Genomic DNA, 17,869 nt, shown 5'->3' on the forward strand with positions numbered 1-17,869 from the left:
CGCCTCCAATCAGGACACGCAGCGGCTCCGCTGACGCCTGTCAGTCACAATCCGGCTCGTCCCCCGACCAAGCAGGAGACAACCAAGCACCGTCTCTTCCGACTCCGCCCCCCTCACTCCCGGAAGTGTGAGGTGGCTGGAAGCGGGGAGCGATGGTAAGCGCGAAGGGTGCTTGTCCTGCTGGCCGTGCGGGGCTGAGCGCCTTCCCTGCTCCTCTCCCCGCTATCTGAGGGGCTCCGGCCCCTGGCCGCTAGTGACTGGCCGGTTTCTGCGCGCGACGCGGGCGGCTTGTGGCGCCTGTCCAGCATCCCGGCGCGTTCCTAACCCCTTGTCCTCTCTCTCTGCGGCAGCCAAGCTGGAGGCTCAGTCTCGTGTCTCCACTTCACCCCGCCCTGTATTGCGCGCGGACCCTCCCCTGGTTCTGTTTCAGCCCAGGAAGCCCGCGAGCCTGAACCTCTCTGGGCACCAAAATCTGGCCTGAAAAATTACTTGTGATCGTTGTTGGGTGACGAGATCGTTCCAGTGATGTCACTCAGCGACCTAGATAGGGGAAGGACGGAGAAGTCTCTCACTGCCCCCCTTAACTGGCGAGTGATGTGTTTCCGATTATTTTATCATCCAGCAGCCTTAACTCTGACCCCCATCTTCTTTCAAGGGCAAAATATACCTTAGAAGGGCTAAATGTACTTAACCAACATTTTCCATTTGTCAGCTGGTAGCAGGCTTCCTGAAAACACATCAAGAACTGATATTTCTTGAAAATAATGTGGTCATTAAGAAAACAGTGCATAATAAATGTGGAGTTGCCCATGAAGGTTAATCAATAAGTATTGTGACTTCTGGTTCAGACTGATTATGTTTACATTCTGAGAAGATCAGTGAAAAAATAGTATTTCTTTTGGGGTCAACATAAAGGTTCTTACCATTTGATAAACTCTGCATTTCTGTACTGCATGGGGAGAAAATGTTTGTGAACAGTGTAAAACTAATGCCATTACTTCTTCCTGTGCTTTTAGGCAGTTGTGATTAATGGGCATTAAGTAAGAATGTCATTATCTAAATAAGCTTTCATGCTTAATATGGATACCTTCTGAGTTATTGAAGTACAAGTTGACTAACCTTTTCTTAGTGAGTCTTTGTCAGGCTGTAGTTCCCAACAGTGATACTGCATTGCTGTTTGTCAATTGCCATGCCTTATGCTTCAGTTCAACAGAACCTGTGTCCTGCTTTAGAAAAGGAGTGTGAAAGATTTAAAGAGGGGTCCCAGATGTGGATCATGATACCAAAAAAAAAGGTACTAGCAGTTGCTTGTGTAAACATTCATTGGCAGATCAGTCTCATGGGCTGTGCCTTGTTGTAGGCAGAGGGGGTAGTGTGTCTGACCAAGTAGTTATCTTCCTGACCTGTTGCATGGTCTCTGAAAATATTACTGGTACTCTGAAGATGAACATAAGTGAAATCTTCCCTTGTCATCAGCCATGTGGGAGAAATACAGAACTTTGGTATCTTTGACTTTTCCAATGGAATGTTGAAGGATTTGACGAGATATGAAAATAGAAAGAAAGAAAGAAAGAAAGAAAAGAAGAGGGGAAAAAAAAAACCCTGGCCCTAAAACAACCTAAAATAACCATATTGATCAAAATGGTTAAAACGGTTATTTAAGGAGTTAAATTTGACTCGTTGGGAAAAATCTGGGATCAACTTCTTTTTTTTTTTTTCTCCTGTAAAAGCAGTAGAAATGTAAATAAGGGTAAATTTTGCATAGAGTAACTGCTTAGAAAAATCTTGTCCTGACTTTTGAAACACATTTCTCTGAAAAAGTTGGGTGATGTGTTGCAAGGAGTGTAAAGGAAACTGGGGGACTTACTTTGTGTATGATCCTTATGTGTACCCTACAGTAGTTGTTCCAATGCTACTGTAAGTATATGAAACCTGGACAACATACAAGCATCATACATACAAGGCACTTGAACAATACCATCAACATTGCCTCAGGAGAATCTTAAGTATCTCTTGGGAGGATGGGTGCACAAACACTAGCACCCTGGAAGAGTCAAACATGACCCGCATTGCAGCCATTATCATTCATCAAGAACATCTTTGGACTGATCACATGGTTCAGATGTCTGATCAACAGCTCCCTAAACAGATTGTTTTCTGAGTTGGGGAAAGGATAGGGGAGTGTTGGGGGCCAGTGGAAGTGATATAAGGACATGCTGAAGGCATACATGAAATGCAGCATTGGTGTTGACACTCGGGTGAGACTTAGGACTAAGACTGTCCCCAGAGGAGAGTGGTGATCTGTGAGATGGTCGTGCAATTTGAGAGGTTACACCTCAGCTCAGATGAAGATAGGTGAAGAAGAAAGGAGTGTAAAAAACTGCCTCACGTCCCTCCATCAGCTACCAACACATGCCCCTTTTGTAAGGAGATCTGCAGTTCCAGCAGTGGGCTAATTAGCCATCAACGGACTCACAAATGGGAGACGTCCTATCCCTTATTGAGTATCTGCCATATCTGATGGTCTGTGGCACTCTTTATGCCTGTACTATAGGGGTAAGTGGTGAATATACACTACTTACTTCCATAAAGAATATGAAGTATAGACATAGCCTTAATGTGAACTGAGGAGAGTGAAGCCATCAGGATCACTTCCTGGAACTGCAAATAGCTTAAAACTGTAGTTCTGTGACATGTAAACTGCTTCCAGACATCTCACTATAACTATTGACTCTGAAGTTGTATTAATGATTGCCTTTTAAATGCCATCTTCACTGTTTTATCATTTTAACAGAAGGAATCAGTTGAGGTGCTTGATCATTCTTGGCTTCAGTGATGGGGGCTGCTGACTTGGGTTGCCACTGTGGGATTCTTGGGGTTCAAACCCACCAAAAAAAATTAAATTTCATCTCTGTTCACAGCAGTGACATGAAAGAGCTCACTTGCCTCTTAGGTGCTAAAAATCCAAACCACCAAATCTTCCTAGTGCCTCTCCCTAGCAACTTCTAATTTGCAGCCGTATATTGTCAATACATAACTTGTAAACAGAAAACATCTAAGAGTGTATAATCAATGCAATCAAAATAAATAACACTAAGTTCTTGTTTCTCAGCAGTTCTAGGCTGATTGTTAGTGCTCTTAGGATAATGCAGGTATTTTGAGCAATGGTTATGCTTCATTGATCCTCCTGCTTGTTTTAGAGGATGCTTAGGGATGCTCTCACTTCCACAGGTGTAGTGGTTCCATAGGGCTATGCCAAAAGTTGTCAGAATACAGTACCGTTTGGCATTGTCCCCAGCTGTGTCTCATCAGGGTTCCTTTATTCAGATGATGTGATGATGCTGCCATGCAAACCAGGTGAAGATGTAGGCAAGATCAAGTCCAGGGAATTCTGCACTCCTTGTTTTTATGGAAAAATTGAACTTACTTTCAAGTGTTCAGTAAATATTTCACATTTTTAAACTTTACTGGAACTGTCTGCAAAGTGCACAGTTTGCCACAGAATTCTGCACAAGTCTGGTTTAAAAATCAAGATAGCATATGAGGGGTTTTGACTGTGGAACTTAGTGCACAATGAAGTAGTTAAAACCTCACTACATCCTTGAGCGGGATGGAGGGAGATTAAAGCTTCCCAGAATTAGTCAGTAGCAAGTGTGAAAGTCGTCATTCTTCCCTTTAGCCATAAAAGTGGTACAGTATGTATTTCTGAAACTGAAATATTAGTATTCATTCAACTTGTGATGAATTCAATAGTAGTAGTAGTTTTGGAAAATGTCGCACAGTTCTTTGGCACCCTGTTTTCCACAATCACAGGATCTGACGTTTACCAGTTGTTTTCATATTGGCCAATGATAGATGAAGAACATATTATTTTCATGTTTCATATATTATAGTCTTTTTCCTTTTAATAAGTAAATATTATCCTTAATTTATTCAAATAGAAAGTTTAACAACTCTGGGGGCATGTAAATCATAGGGAAAACCCCTTTGTTCTTTTTAAGAATGTGAAGCAGACCTAAAATTACTTTTTTGGCGTAATACTTAGGCTGTGTGATGGTGCAACTGCAAGAAAGCTCTCTTTACATTACCCACATTTATTGACATAGTGAGGTTTTCCTTTGTAGTTCTTCTTGCACCTACAAAAGTTTAGTATTGTATAAACAAATTATACATTTGTCATTACTAAATTCCTGATTAGTTGCAGAATATTATAATGGTTCTTTTCAGTTTGGTGGGAAATATAGAAAGCCAGAAGGCTTGATTACTTTGCTGTTGAGTTACGCAGCAAATCCCTGATCTGCTCCTTGTTCTCAACTGTAAATTTGAGAAGATATTTTTACCTTAGTCCTTTTCTTTTCTTTGAGAGCCCATATTTATCAAACATCTGATGTTAAACTGGTTTTCAACTGTCACTTTGCCAGTAAATATCCAGTATAACCAAGCACTGTAATTTTAAGCTCTGCCTTTTTAAGAAAAGTGTTTCATACAGAACAAGAAGTCGTCCTGTGGCTCCTTATAGACTAACAGATATTTTGGAGCATAAGCTTTTGTGGGCAAAGACCCGCTTCATAAGATGCAGATGTGGGTCTTTGCTCATGAAAGCTTATGCTCCAAAATATCTGTTAGTCTCTAAGGTCCCCCAGGACTACTACTTGTTCTCGAAGATACAGACTACCACAGCTACCTCTCTGACACTTGTTTCATAAGTTATCCAGAGAACATTTAGTACTTTCTGCCATACACATAGGTCAACCTTTCACTCAAACCATTTTGGATACAAATATCAAATCTGTTTTCACATCAATTAAACTCTGATGCAATTTAATTCTACCACATTCATGGAGTTTCTCTAACATGTTGAGTAGAGAGAAGAAACACGAAACTGTATAACTTGCAAAACTCTGTAGCTCAAAATGTTTCATCCTCTGTTGTTGAGACGACAAAGATCCACGAGTCTGTCCTTTTATAAACAACTGACATACAAAGAAGAAATACCTTGATTTGCCCTACTGAGCTGCAAGTAAAGGGAAGATAAGATTATCATGGAATAATACCACATTCTTTTCCCAAGGAAAATTTTTCTGCTCATATGCCAACAATTTTTTAATGAGATTCCCAGGAAGACACAACAAAGGAGTTGCAGATCAAAATTTGTGTATATTGGAAGAGCAGTGGAATTTCAAACTTCCTTTTATTAGTTGGTATTAGCCATAAACCCAAAACATTGCCTCAGTCCAGGAATGAATTTTTGTTTCCAGATTTTAAGAGTTATGACTTTTAAATTGTAGAAGAATGTTTTGAAAACATAGGCATTTGCTGTTTAAGCCATGTGTATATTTATAACTCAAAGCCTTTTGAAAATGGAATTTTTGTTGTATTTCTTCATATTAATACCTTAAGCTATAAACCGGAGGGACAACTTTAGTTCCAAAACTGAGGCTTCAGTGTGAGGTACAGTACCTGTTCATTTATTATTGGCAACTGAAATGTTTACATTTCTATTGCTCATAACTATGAATGATGAACCAACTCTGAATACCTAGGCTTGATGCACAGGTATTCCACAGGGGCTACAGGAAAGAATCCTCCTTCCAAACTGTAGAGTAGTGGTCCCTAGTTGTCTTATATGCAAGATTGCTTTTAGAAGTTCAGAGGTGCCCAGGGTCTACCCTGCCAACTCCACAAATACCCTGGTTCTCCCCCACCATCACTCACTTTCATCTGGCTGGGTCAGGAGGTTGGGGTGCAAGAGGGAGTGAAGGCTCTGGGAAGGGTTTGGGTGCTAGCTCAGGACTGGCATGGGGAATAAGGGTGCATGTAGGCTGTGTCTGGAAGGTGCTTACTAAAGACAGCTCTCAATGGGCGGCAAAGCAGGGGCTTAAGCAAGCTGCCTCTACCTGGCAGCATGCTGCTCTTGGAAATGCTGGCTGAGTGCAGACACCCACTATGTGCACCCTTGGAGGATTGGGAGAAGGACTATATGTACTGCATTGCTGCGTGCAACTGCCACTCCATTGACCAGTTCCCAGCCAATGCTAGTTGCTTGGACAGTGCCGAGGGGAGGGGCAGCAGACAGTTGATTCTAACACCCCCACACCCAGGGGCTCTAGAAGTGCTTAAAGAACTATATGTGATCTTTTTCAGGGGTATAAGGTAAAATACCATGTTTAGTGGTGATCCATGTCTCAATCAACACTGCATCATACATGTATGGTATATTAAACTCTTGCACTTGCACACACACACAAACACACAACAGTGTCGTCGTCTTGTTACCAAGTAATTGCTCCCCTTAACTTCACTGATGGTGAATTAGATGGGGGGAGGGGAGGAGCTGGGCTTCTGTCAATCCATTTTGGTGCTCCCCAGTTAAGACAAGATCTGGTGTCGCCTGCAAGACACTGTACATTTATAGTAGCTTTCCTGTCATGCAAATCTATTAGTCATCTTATGCAAGTCCAGCTGTTGTTTTGGGATTAATCGTTTGTGGTGCCTTCTTCCGGGCATTGTCCTGAATGCTGCCGCATTCATCTTCAAAGAGGGTTTTTAATTGGCTTGCAAAGAAGGTGCTTGCCCTGACTCCCATGACCAGCAACATCTGACCTTTTATCAGTGGGGCCACTTGACAGGTCTTAGTGTCCCGGGATCTGGTTCCTATTCCCTCTCCAACTGTTAACAGCTGTTTGGAGGTGTTTGCTTTCCAAGCCTTATTCATTCACACCTCATTCATTTAACAGGGGAGACAAGTCAAACGTGAGAGATACAGTCTCCTCCTGGTAAAAAGGCATCTTCTTTACCTTAATTACTCTTGGGGGCTAAAAAGTTTGGTTTAAAAGGCTGTTCTGTGGAGAATGACTGGTAACCCCAAACAGCTCTGCACAAGATTGCAGGCGCTTTGCAGTATCAAGGTCCTTGTGCTGTTGCAAGTTCAGGGTTAGCCTTAATTTTCATTACTTGTAGCCATATCAATAATGCAGTTGTAGCACAAACTAAATGTTCAACATGGTTGGAGAAAATGATGAATTGCAAAAGTGTTATAGTTTATTAAAAAAATTGGAAAATATTTCTTGTACTCTACCTTTTTAAAGATGTTTCTGAACTTCAGTCTAATTTGTGTTTCAGCCCTGGCCATTCTTTGGGTGTTAGTTTTTCCTTTTGCCATTATACAGATTTTATGGATAAATGCCTGTCTGCCACTGATACCTAAAACCTCAATAAATCATAGAAAGTTATAGATGTCCTTTTCATCCTTGAATCATTTCATTACAGTAGGACACACCTGCTTTGTTCTCTGGCTAAGTTACTATTGTACAATATGAACTTTTTTTCCACTGAGTTAAGAGTTTGTTTCCTGATCTTTCTCCCTTAGCCTGGTGGAGATGAGAATTGAACTGCCATAGAGTGTATATATAATCTGTGTACTCCTGGGGGAATTTTGCCCATGTTCAGAATTAGTATCACCCACGGATTTTTTTTTCCCCCTCATTTCGGAATAATATAGTGTCCTGGCAAGGTGCTGCAATTACAACTTTTGCCCACCAGGGACTGCTGCAGAAACAAAAAGGGGTAGCCAGTTTAGGGCTGGAGCAGCCAGCAAGAGAGGAGGGGAAGATGCCTTCCTCATAGCGTCTTGCCAAAGGGGCTAGGTGAGGAGGAATATTGCACAGAGACACAACCAGAGCACATGGGGTTGCCAGAGGTCACAGACTCATGTTCAGATGGGCTAGTGGGGGAGAAGTGAGGGCAGGAGAGAGCAGGGTGAGATATGGGATTGAGCCAGACACTGAATGAGGGTGGGGTTGCAGGGTTACATGGCGACGAGTGCATATGTACTCAACTGAATGAGAGAGGTTGGGGTCTGTGAGGGTCCTCAACTCCAACAGTCCCTCCTCTGTGTTTAAAAAAAAAAAAAAAAAAAAAAAGCTGTTCCACATTTCTCCCACCCATACCAAACAACATTCTAGGTTCATTCCAAGGCTACCTACCTCTCAACTTCTCCTTTGCCCTGATCCCTCCCCTTTCCCCATCCTCACCTCCCAAGCCTTTGACTCTTTTTGTATGGTGCCAGAAATACATTTCTCTAGTATAGTTTAAATGAATTGTTACTCAAAGTTCTGTATTAATATACCTAATAAGGAACCTGTTTGTTCTTTAATTTTTGTTTTGTTGTCTGTATTATGGCTAACATTTTGAAATAAATTTCCAAAATAATTCAAAACGTGGTGTGATTATATTATTATTTTGACAAGAGGGGTAGAATGTTACACAATTTTTCAATACTACATAGACTTTTTTTACCTTTTTGGTACAGAATTACCCCAGGAGTGCTTGTGGTAGTAGAAATAAAGTTCCCTGTCAGTTCAGCAGTGACCTGTCTGGGCATTTAAATAGTAGTCTTGGTGAGATATTAATGAATCCCATTCAGTTCTCTGCTAGAAGACAAACTGCAACATGAAGGTACACAATAAGTGTTGAGTATTTATAGATACAGTACTACAGTAGTCTTATAGTGAAGCCTTAAAGATGCAACAGGAATAAGACAGCAATCCTTCAGGAACTGGGAACCCTAGAAGGAAGGGGAAAAAACCTAGTTCTCTGTATTTTTTGTCCTTTCTGGAGTTGAGAGTGAATGAGAAGTGAGAGAAGAACAATTAGCAGTGAACAGTTGTCTAATATACTTCCAAGAATTATCTTCATTGTAACTTAAGTTAATCCAAACGCTACAGGAGCAATATTAAGTAGGAAACGATAAAACTACAGTCTTAAACAGCTGAAACAGTTCCACATTATACAAAAGGTAAATAAATTTGAATCTATTACACTATGAATCACATCAAGAAGCTGACCAATATCTTGAGAAAATGTAGCTTCCTTTGAAGCCATTACAAAGGGAAAAAACAAAACAAAAAAGGAACACCACAGAAGTTACTAATGTTCTTAGTAATTGAGACATAGTGGCTTGGCTCCTACAGCAATTATCAGTATAGATAATGCACTTGCTTATGGAAATTAGAAAATCATAACTGAAGGTTTGTTCACTGTCTCTAGCATCAGGTTTTATATTCTTCATGCCCGCAATGATACAGTAATCAGTCTCTCGTTTGTGACTAAGTGTCCAGACAACGTTCTGAAAAATTACATGCACAAAATGAATTTACTGTATTACATCAATGTAAAAGTCAGACTTAAAAAATTATTAGTCTGTAGTATTTTTTTAAAACTATTTCTGACACAAACAGATTCTCAAGAATCATTCCAGGTTGTTGTACCTTTTAGGCAGATAAAATCTAATGGTCAATTTTTTTTTAATCATCCCAATATCTTATTAAAATACTGTGCTTCATTTGTGCAATATTTACCATCTAACTAACATCTGAGAAATGTTATGAATGTCACTGAGTTTGAGACAAAAAGGTCATTTGAAAATGGTAACTGATTAACTCTGAGATGGCTTGAAAAGACAAGTAACTTATGCTTTTTTCATTTTGTTTCTGAATGATTGGGTTAATCAAATGTAGGGTGCTGACTTGATAAAATGTGTGAAAAATCATGTGTGAATTTGTGTTCTCTTACTGGAAAACCCCTTTTTTATACCCCTCCACGTAATTGGTGTCTTTTATTCTGGGGCTGTCACTGCCTTAATTATCAGCCTTTTTCTTGTCCTTTATTACCTATTAAGGCAAATCAGAGATTCATTTGCTTTTTGGCTCAGAGAGGACATATGTATTCTTAATTGTATCCTCGGATTTACAGGGGTTTCTCTGAATCAGCTTTGGAACAGGTGTATTGGGAAAATACAGTACACACCCCCATACCAAATAAGTGTGAACAAACAGTTAGGAACTAAAAATCTTAAGATCACTTATAAAGCATTGCATATGGTGGATCAAATCCCAGTGAAAGAGTCTTATTTTGAAGAACACCTATTTTTAACAGAGTATTGTCTACTTCTGGGGTGGGCAAGATATGGCCCATGGGCAACATCTCACCTGCATGCTATTTATATCCCGCTGCTGGGGTGATGGCAAAGAGCTGGGAGCCATGGGCTTTTAAATAGCTACAGGAACCCCAAACGGCAGAGAGGCAACATGGTAACATTGGGGGGGCTGGGAGTCCGGAGTCCATTAAATCAGTGCTATTTAAAGGGCACTCTTACCTGACTGCTACTGTGCTGCTTGGCTACTGCCTGGTGTTTTGCAGATATTTAAAATGCCTGCAGCTCCCCGCCCCCCATGCTACCCTGGTAATGGGGTATAAATAGTATGTGGGCCTGAGGCAGCCTGTGGACTGGATCCGCCTGTGGCCGTATCTTTAACTCCTGCAATAAATGAAAGATGGTGAGGTAAGAAATGTGCAGCCCCTGAGAGCTTATCAAAACATGGAGTGCCCCCCCCCCCAAAAAAGCATTAATTATTGTCCACCCCGGTCCACTTGCTCTCTAGTGTACATGTTTAGAGGGGAAGTGGGAGACATTGTAATGACTTGTAATGCAAAAGATGTAATTGTTCTTTCTAACTTTCTTTTTTAGTCTGCAATATTCAACTTTCAGAGTCTACTGACGGTAATCTTGCTGCTCATATGTACCTGTGCTTACATCAGATCTTTGGCTCCCAGCTTACTGGACAAAAATAAAACTGGGTATGTTACGTCTCACTGCTTTGAATTTTGTTATGGATGGCTTACTTTGTAACTAACCATGTACAGTGCTCATTTTCACACAGTTTGTTTTAAGGTAAATTGAGATTTTAGTATGAGGTATTTTGCATCTTTAAATATTTCACAATGTTGTAATTTGTTCATGCTAATAGAATTTTTTTTAATCTTAAAAATGCTGCTGACATAATGGGTATCTTTATAAAATGGAAAGGATGAGATGGAATTTAAAAATGACCATAGTCAAGATTTTTTTATATATGACAAAACCTAGTAAATGTTGCATATACCGCAACTCTGTAGATTTATAACTTTTTCTGAACAGATTTAGTTTCAACTCCCAAACGTTAACTATAGAAAAACAAATTTGATCTGCCAGTTTTTCTGCTTTCACTTATTCTCATCTGTGCGCAGGTAATATTGGATTTTTAGCTTTTAAGGTGGAGATGGAAAGAAAGGGGTGGAGACCTTTTACGATATTTCTATTAAGTCTTTTGGGGCACAAGAGTGAAGGAAAATTCCAGAGATTAGCTGTAGTCTATACAAAGTTATAACATTTAACTAGGAATTTAGATGCAAATGAATTTTCAAAAAATATCGAACAAAGCCTTATTATCTCCATAGATCTTGTGGTGGTAATTTCCAAAATTGAGGAACTTGCCTTAGAACAATTTTTGAAAGTTCCAGCATACAACTCAATTTTGCTGTGGTTGTCCTGCTTTGCCTGATAAAATGGACAGTTTCATCATGGCAGTCTTAATTCTTAAAGTTTGATTCTATCTGGAAAATTACAGTTTGAAAAGGGTACTAATCTAGCCAGCAAGTTTTCTCCATCTGTGTGTTCTGTTACATTAGTATGTATTATTTGTCTGTTAATACTGGTGGGGCAAATGAGCTGGAATCTGTTCTGACTGCTTCTCAACAAAATGGTAAATGAGGTACAAATTGCTGGGCCAAATTCTGCCCTCCATGTACACCTATGCAACCCATTAATCGATGTCTGAGCTAACAAAAATAGAGCCTATCAGATCCTACATTGAGTTTTCAAGGTTGTCATTTAAAAATACTGTCGTCTTGCTTGAAAATACCTCTAATTTGATCAGGAAATCATTGATGATGATGATAATCATATATTATCCTGCTTTTTCTAGATTTACTTTTCAGAACAGACCCATCTTTTAATAATTCTTCAAGAGAATTTCTAAAATCCTTAATGACTTATTGCAGTGAAGTATTGTGGCTAGAATACCTCATCATTTGGGGGGTTTTCTTTTAATTTGTATTTGAATGCCTATAAAAGAAGACATTCTAGCCTTTTCCATTTGGAAAACTAGTATGGAAACATTTCTTTTTCCTTACACAAGAAAAATCATAGCATCACCATTGAACATGAGATCTTTCTTAACAATAATAAAGATGGGCAGATTTACTGAAATTTTATTTTTATCTGAGTTTCTGGTAATGGAAGATGACAATAGACAATGAGGTACATACAGTTAAGTTAGAATATTTATTTTATTGATTAAAATTTTAGTGTGTTTTTTGGCAAGTTATGCTTTCTTTAATCTGGAGCTACTATGTTTACGCTTGAAGCGGATCTTTCAGTGCAATAGAATTGTCTTTATATACCAGAAGTGTTTTCACAGGTTGCTATCGTAGTCGATAACTTAAGCATGTGATATGTAGGTTTGTATTTAGATGTTGGATGTACCATTTTATTTTTGTGTTTTATTATCATAAATATTAAATTTTATATTAGAAAATGAAATTTCATTGCTTCCAAGCCAACATTTAGTTTCCTGAATGTTCGATATTTGCAGGCAACTCATATACTGAAAAACCCATGTTTCTTTGTGCTAGGCTATTCCAGGCTTAGTTGGCAATGTTTAGGCCTACAGGATGAAATATCACTGGAATTAATGTTCTCTTACCACAGAAAAGCATGGACCTCATTATGCCTGCTCCAAATTAGGAGCCGCAAAAGTATTACTATTTTGTGTTCACTGCTCTTCAGAAGTGATCAGCAGTAATATTTATTAGCCACATTTTTGTAGTAAGAGAATTTGGATCTATTGAGAAGCTTACTTTAAATGCAGTCTCATCTTTGGATGAGATATATATGGCCAAATGATATAATATACCCCTATAGCCTCTAAGAAGCCCCTTCTATTTGCTGCTGGGATTTTCCTTTGCCAAGATAGTATTGAACTGTATCTAGCCACCACAACAAAACTTTTAAAAAAATGTCCTCTTACTCAGAAGTATCTTGAGTACTCCCATGTGCTGTGTCCTGCCTGTACAATGGTCTTTGATACCATTTTGGATTTTGAGGAGGAAAAAGAAAATATTTACGATCACCAACTTCAGGAGTTTGAAGCCTCTGAAAATGATGCAGCTTTCTTCTGCAAACTTTCTAACAAACTATCTCAAGTCATCAGTTTCACATGACACCTTACTTGGTATCAAGGCTTTATACATTGTTTCAACTGTACTCTGCCACTCTTCTGCTCATGGCTCTGGACATCTTATTAAATTGCAGTTTGGCAAAGGAAATGCCTGAAAAATGCATAGGTTAGAGGAAACAGGTAAAATTTGGCCCCATGTCTAGATTTTCAGGTAAGTTTTTGGAAGACGTAATCAGTAGTAAGGCTGCAAAGATCAATTTAAAAAAACTTGAATAGTAAATTGTACATCAAAGATCACTTAAATTATATTAAATGTAGGATTTAATTTTTTTTTATATCTATACAGATTATTGGGCATATTCTGGAAGTGTGCCAGGATTGGTAAGTGTGCTTTTTCTTGTTGGCTATAATAGCTAGACCAAACTCTTTCCATAATATACAATATTATTAGTGATTATGTCTGTAGACATGAAAACATAAGTTTAAAATGCTGGATTTTACAAGAGTGGTTTTGAGATTTCAGGTTTTTGAAGTGCTAAATAGACTCGCTGCTGAGTGATTATTAATATTTAAGTTAATATGAATTCATTGTTACATATTTCTTTTGATTTATAATAAATATGTGCAAATACTACCTCTTAACAGTGATTGCCTGTTAGAAATTCTAACTGTAAATGGGCAGTAATTTTTCATAACAAAGGGATCTGGAGTTTTTCATGTGGTTATGCTCTGTTTCATCATAACTAACTTTTTCCCCTCCTTGATTAGCTTCTCTATGCTTTTTGGCTATTCTTGAAAAGCCATTATACTTGCCACTTGGCAACAAAGAGGTTGGTCTGCTGTTTTTGTGACCTAGAGAGACACTTTCACTTTAAAGTCATATAATTAATTTAGTCTTCCATGATGGCAGTTGTGATGAACTTTTGATTTCAGATGCCTTTAGGGAAAATGGTACAGCTCAGTGGCAGTTCTGCATGCATGTGAGGAGTAAAGAACAATCAGATATACTTCTGCAAATGAAGTATTTAAAAGAGAAATTAAATGCTTGGTTTAGATCAGGGCTGTGCAAAATGTGGGGTGGGGGAGGAGTGGCATAGCGCTGTCTGCCTCCCCCATGCAGCCTCCTCTGCCTCCCCCGAGGCCACTCTGCTCAGGTTATGCTCGCTTCTGCAGGGAGTGTCCCCTGGTCCTTTCCTTTGCCCAAGGGAGATTGCTGGTTCCGGCGGTGGCTTTGCTACAGGACAGCAGCTTGATTAATGACCCTCCCACTGGTTTTCCTTGGCCACAGACAAATGAGTCAGAGAAATAGTGACCCAGCAATGTTACTTCATGGTGAATCACCACCTCATGCATTCTTCATCCAGTTACCCATTTCTGACAACCCTTGAAGTGCAGACTGATCCAGAACAAAATCTCTCATCTTCTGGGCAGGTGAGAGAGAACAAATGTTGCCTCAGAAAAAAGTTTCTCCAGGTTGTGCTCCATCATTAGAGCCGTGCACATCCATGGACATCTGCTTTATATCTGCAGCCCGGGTACCTGCATCCATGGATGTGGATTTGAGACTTGTTTTTGCAGATACAGATGTAGATACAAACTTTTATATTTAGAACCTGCCAAATTCACAGATAGTTAGCTTATATCAGTGCGTATCTGCATCCACAGATCACTTTTGCACATGTAGACACAGATACCAGTTTTGTATCCACAGGGGTGTATCCATCATCTTTGTTGTATAGAAGTATACGAGGGCATATCAGGCAATATTCTCAGCCCAAAAGGTTCAACAAGCAGACGAAGAAAATTTAATTTTGCATGGAGACCTTGACCTCTGAGTCATCCTTGTCTCAGGAGGACTTCTCGATTTCAGTAAATTAGTAGATACGATTCTGATGCTGATAACCAGCTGACTCAGGTTTCATAGAACTCACCTATATCCTTTTCGTGGATGACATCCTGGTAAGCTTTCCATTGTGGTCAGCAGCACACATGTCCACGTCCCAGACTCTGAATCTCCTTCATGCACACATGGACAAGAAGAGCTCACCAATTCTATGAAGGAGATCTGCCACGCCTACAAAGCAAAGAAAAACCCACAGATGATGACCAAGTCAGGAAATGACATTGTGGGAACCCTCCTTATTTGTTGAAGGTGTCATGGAATATTTTATTTGGGCAAGATTTGTTACTCAAAATTGAAGGAGCTGTGTATAAAAGAAAGTATTTGTATAGACTCAACATGAATACTGTACCAGTTCAGGAGCTTTGCCAGCCTTTCTTTAAGTCTCCTATGCTGTGGGGCTGGCTGGGCTTGGCTTGGCTCTCTGCTCTGGGCATTGCAACTTTCAGGGTTGCAGCACCACTCAGTATTAACCCCATCTCCTGCCTGGACCAAATTTGTCCAAGGGGAGTTGTGACTTGGCTCATGGGGTTGCAGTGCCACTCACTGCAATTTGGCCTACCTGGACTCATGGCATCACAAGTGCCAAAACCTGAGTGGTGCTAGGACACCAGAGGCTGCAGTGCCTGGAGCAAGGAGGTGAGCCAGCCCGATAGGACAGGAGTTGCCATGAGACTCTTTGAAACATCCTGGCCCCAAACTTAGGTCCCAACCCACAGGATGAGAAATTCTGATGTAGCAGGTGTAATGAGAGGGAGCATGGCCAAACATTGCTAAGCTACCTGTTTTCAATTGCTTGAGGGCAGCTTGGGAGCTGCTTTAAACTAATGGTATTGGGACAGAGCTAGGCAGAGGTTTGGGAAGCCATAACTTTTTTAAAAAATACCTCCTCTCCCCCTGTTTTACCAAGTGGGCCTTGGCTGCAGCAGCAAGTCTGTCTCTTCTACTTGTAATTTTCCCCGTGTCAATCCTGTGTTGCTCCTGCTCTCAACATCCTAACGTAGCTGCATTCACATTCTTACTATGCATTAAAGAATAACTATTTAATATTATCTTCTATTTCTCTAATTTAAACATTTATATAAACGTGCTCTGGCTTACTAGAATAAGTTAGATATGCCTGCTCCTGTGATATCTGGTCAATAATTCACTTTCTTTCCACCAGGTGAACGGAAGAGTCCATACGTGGCTGTGTGCTGTATAGTGATGGCCTTCAGCATTCTTTTTGTACAGTAGCAAATGAAGAATGTCGAGAGTATCTTGTTACCAAGCTAATGGCTTAACAGACTTTGGGCAGCAGAAAAGATGAAAAGCATGTTATAACCCTTCTATCTCTTTGTTGCATGTATTGGATGGCCCATGCTATTGGCAAGTGTTCCCTTTTTTCTGTTAGTGGACCATGATGTACAGTGTAACAAATGTAATTTTGGAATTTGAAGACGTATTTTGATTTCCTAATGTTAATTTAGAAGTACTGATACTGATGTTATAAATGCTACAAAGATCATACATGTGTATTTTATATTGGATTTCAAATTGGTAATTTGTAAGCCATGCAGTAGGAAAAAAAAAACTTTATATCAGCTTGAGAGGTCTATTTCTGTGTGCTTAAAAAGACATTTTTAGAAAAAGACCAACTCTGATAAGAATGAAAAAACCTACATGTTCATTGAATGTTTACAGAAATATATTTAGTTCACTGTTAATTCATTTAATGAATTCCTATGTCTTTCATGGTCAACACATGTATCCTAGTAATAATGTCTTGGTTAAATTACATCTGCACTTTTTAATGGTTATTAAACATATGCAGCAATAATCAATGCTGGTCTTAGACTTTTTTTAAAAAAAGCCTGTTTTTACAGTTAAGGGTCATCATCATTGTAAATCAGGTTAACTACCTGATTACAATGCATAAATTTGAGTGTTGTGAGCTCAAATTATCATGTGTACAAAATGCCCATGTACATTTTTAGATGTTAAGGTGTTCTCCAGATATGTATTTTCAATACTATGCTACAAAGGACTACTTATGGATATAGAGATTAGTATGTTAATGAGCTCTTTAGTACATCCAGCCTTTCAAAACCGAAGATTTCATGTAATCTAGTCCTTCATTTAGCTGTCTGAGCAGGCTCGTAAGTGCCAGCTTTCTGAAAGGGATAAACACTACTGTAATCAAATCAACAGCTGCATATTAATGCTTAGATTTTGGATTTATTCCATATTTCTTCAAGTTTTAGTCTTGCAGAATCCAGTCACTTATATTGGTAGTGTGCTTGATAAACATACTTAGTGACCGTAAAGTTTTTTGTTTTTTTTTCCAGCACCTGAGCATTGTCACTATCACAATTATCATTTTGAAAAGCTAAGCTCTAATTAAATTGAGTAAGGTGGCACCAAAACAAACTAGAAGGGGTACAGAACTTAGATGCCTCAGGTACACTGAATGCAGCTTACTCTACAACCCAGAGAGGAAGTGACTATTTAGCACCCTTTAAGTGTGTTGTACAAGCAGGCCACAGGTATAGCCCAGGTGATGCTATCATGCAGTTCTGAACACTTGATTCATTTTTCTGGCTCCAAAGTACAAATATAAATAAGACTGAGCAGTTGAGAATAGATCACTTTTTTGGCTGCAGTTTGGTCTAACATATGAAGCAGTTGGTCTGATATGCAGCAGTCCAAGATTACAAGATGGGAACAGTGAACTTCATAACTATTGCACATGCATGCACACATATGCCTGGACCTGTGCAGTATATGTTGTTCAGTGCTTTTTTTTTTTTTTTTTAAAAAAAGCGGCCATACTTAGCTGGCTCCCTGTCTCCTCCATGCTGGGTTTCCTGTGGATGGGACTGCTGGCAGGGCTTGGCACCCCATCCCACTCCCAGCTGCAGATTTAGAGGGG

General features: G+C 39.5%; 1 protein-coding gene across 3 annotated transcripts; it reads left to right on the forward strand.

Moving 5' to 3' along the window:
• The first annotated feature begins 9 nt into the window (after nt 1–9).
• Nucleotides 10–16,777, forward strand: TMEM167A (transmembrane protein 167A). 3 transcript variants are annotated; one of them, XM_074995373.1, is made up of 4 exons: nt 10–155; nt 10,529–10,638; nt 13,405–13,439; nt 16,124–16,777. In XM_074995373.1, exons 1-4 carry the CDS (start codon nt 153–155, stop codon nt 16,192–16,194), a joined length of 219 nt encoding a protein of 72 aa, XP_074851474.1. In that variant the 5' UTR covers nt 10–152; the 3' UTR covers nt 16,195–16,777. The 3 variants fall into 3 exon arrangements, with proteins under 3 accessions (XP_074851474.1, XP_074851471.1, XP_074851473.1); XM_074995370.1 differs by lacking the exon at nt 10–155 and adding an exon at nt 1,212–1,294; XM_074995372.1 differs by lacking the exon at nt 10–155 and adding an exon at nt 10,224–10,342.
• Nucleotides 16,778–17,869: the final 1,092 nt, after the last annotated feature.

This window comes from Carettochelys insculpta, chromosome 5 (genome assembly GCF_033958435.1).
Source record: "Carettochelys insculpta isolate YL-2023 chromosome 5, ASM3395843v1, whole genome shotgun sequence".
Taxonomy (NCBI): domain Eukaryota; kingdom Metazoa; phylum Chordata; order Testudines; family Carettochelyidae; genus Carettochelys; species Carettochelys insculpta.

Bases quoted from the DNA above. Each gene is read 5' to 3' on its own strand.
- TMEM167A (XM_074995370.1), top strand. From the start codon at position 1,268: ATGTGGATCATGATACCAAAAAAAAAG. The intron at 1,295-10,528 runs GTACTAGCAGTT...TTTCTTTTTTAG, and splicing joins TCATGATACCAAAAAAAAAG to TCTGCAATATTCAACTTTCA. The intron at 13,440-16,123 runs GTAAGTGTGCTT...TCTTTCCACCAG, and splicing joins CTGGAAGTGTGCCAGGATTG to GTGAACGGAAGAGTCCATAC.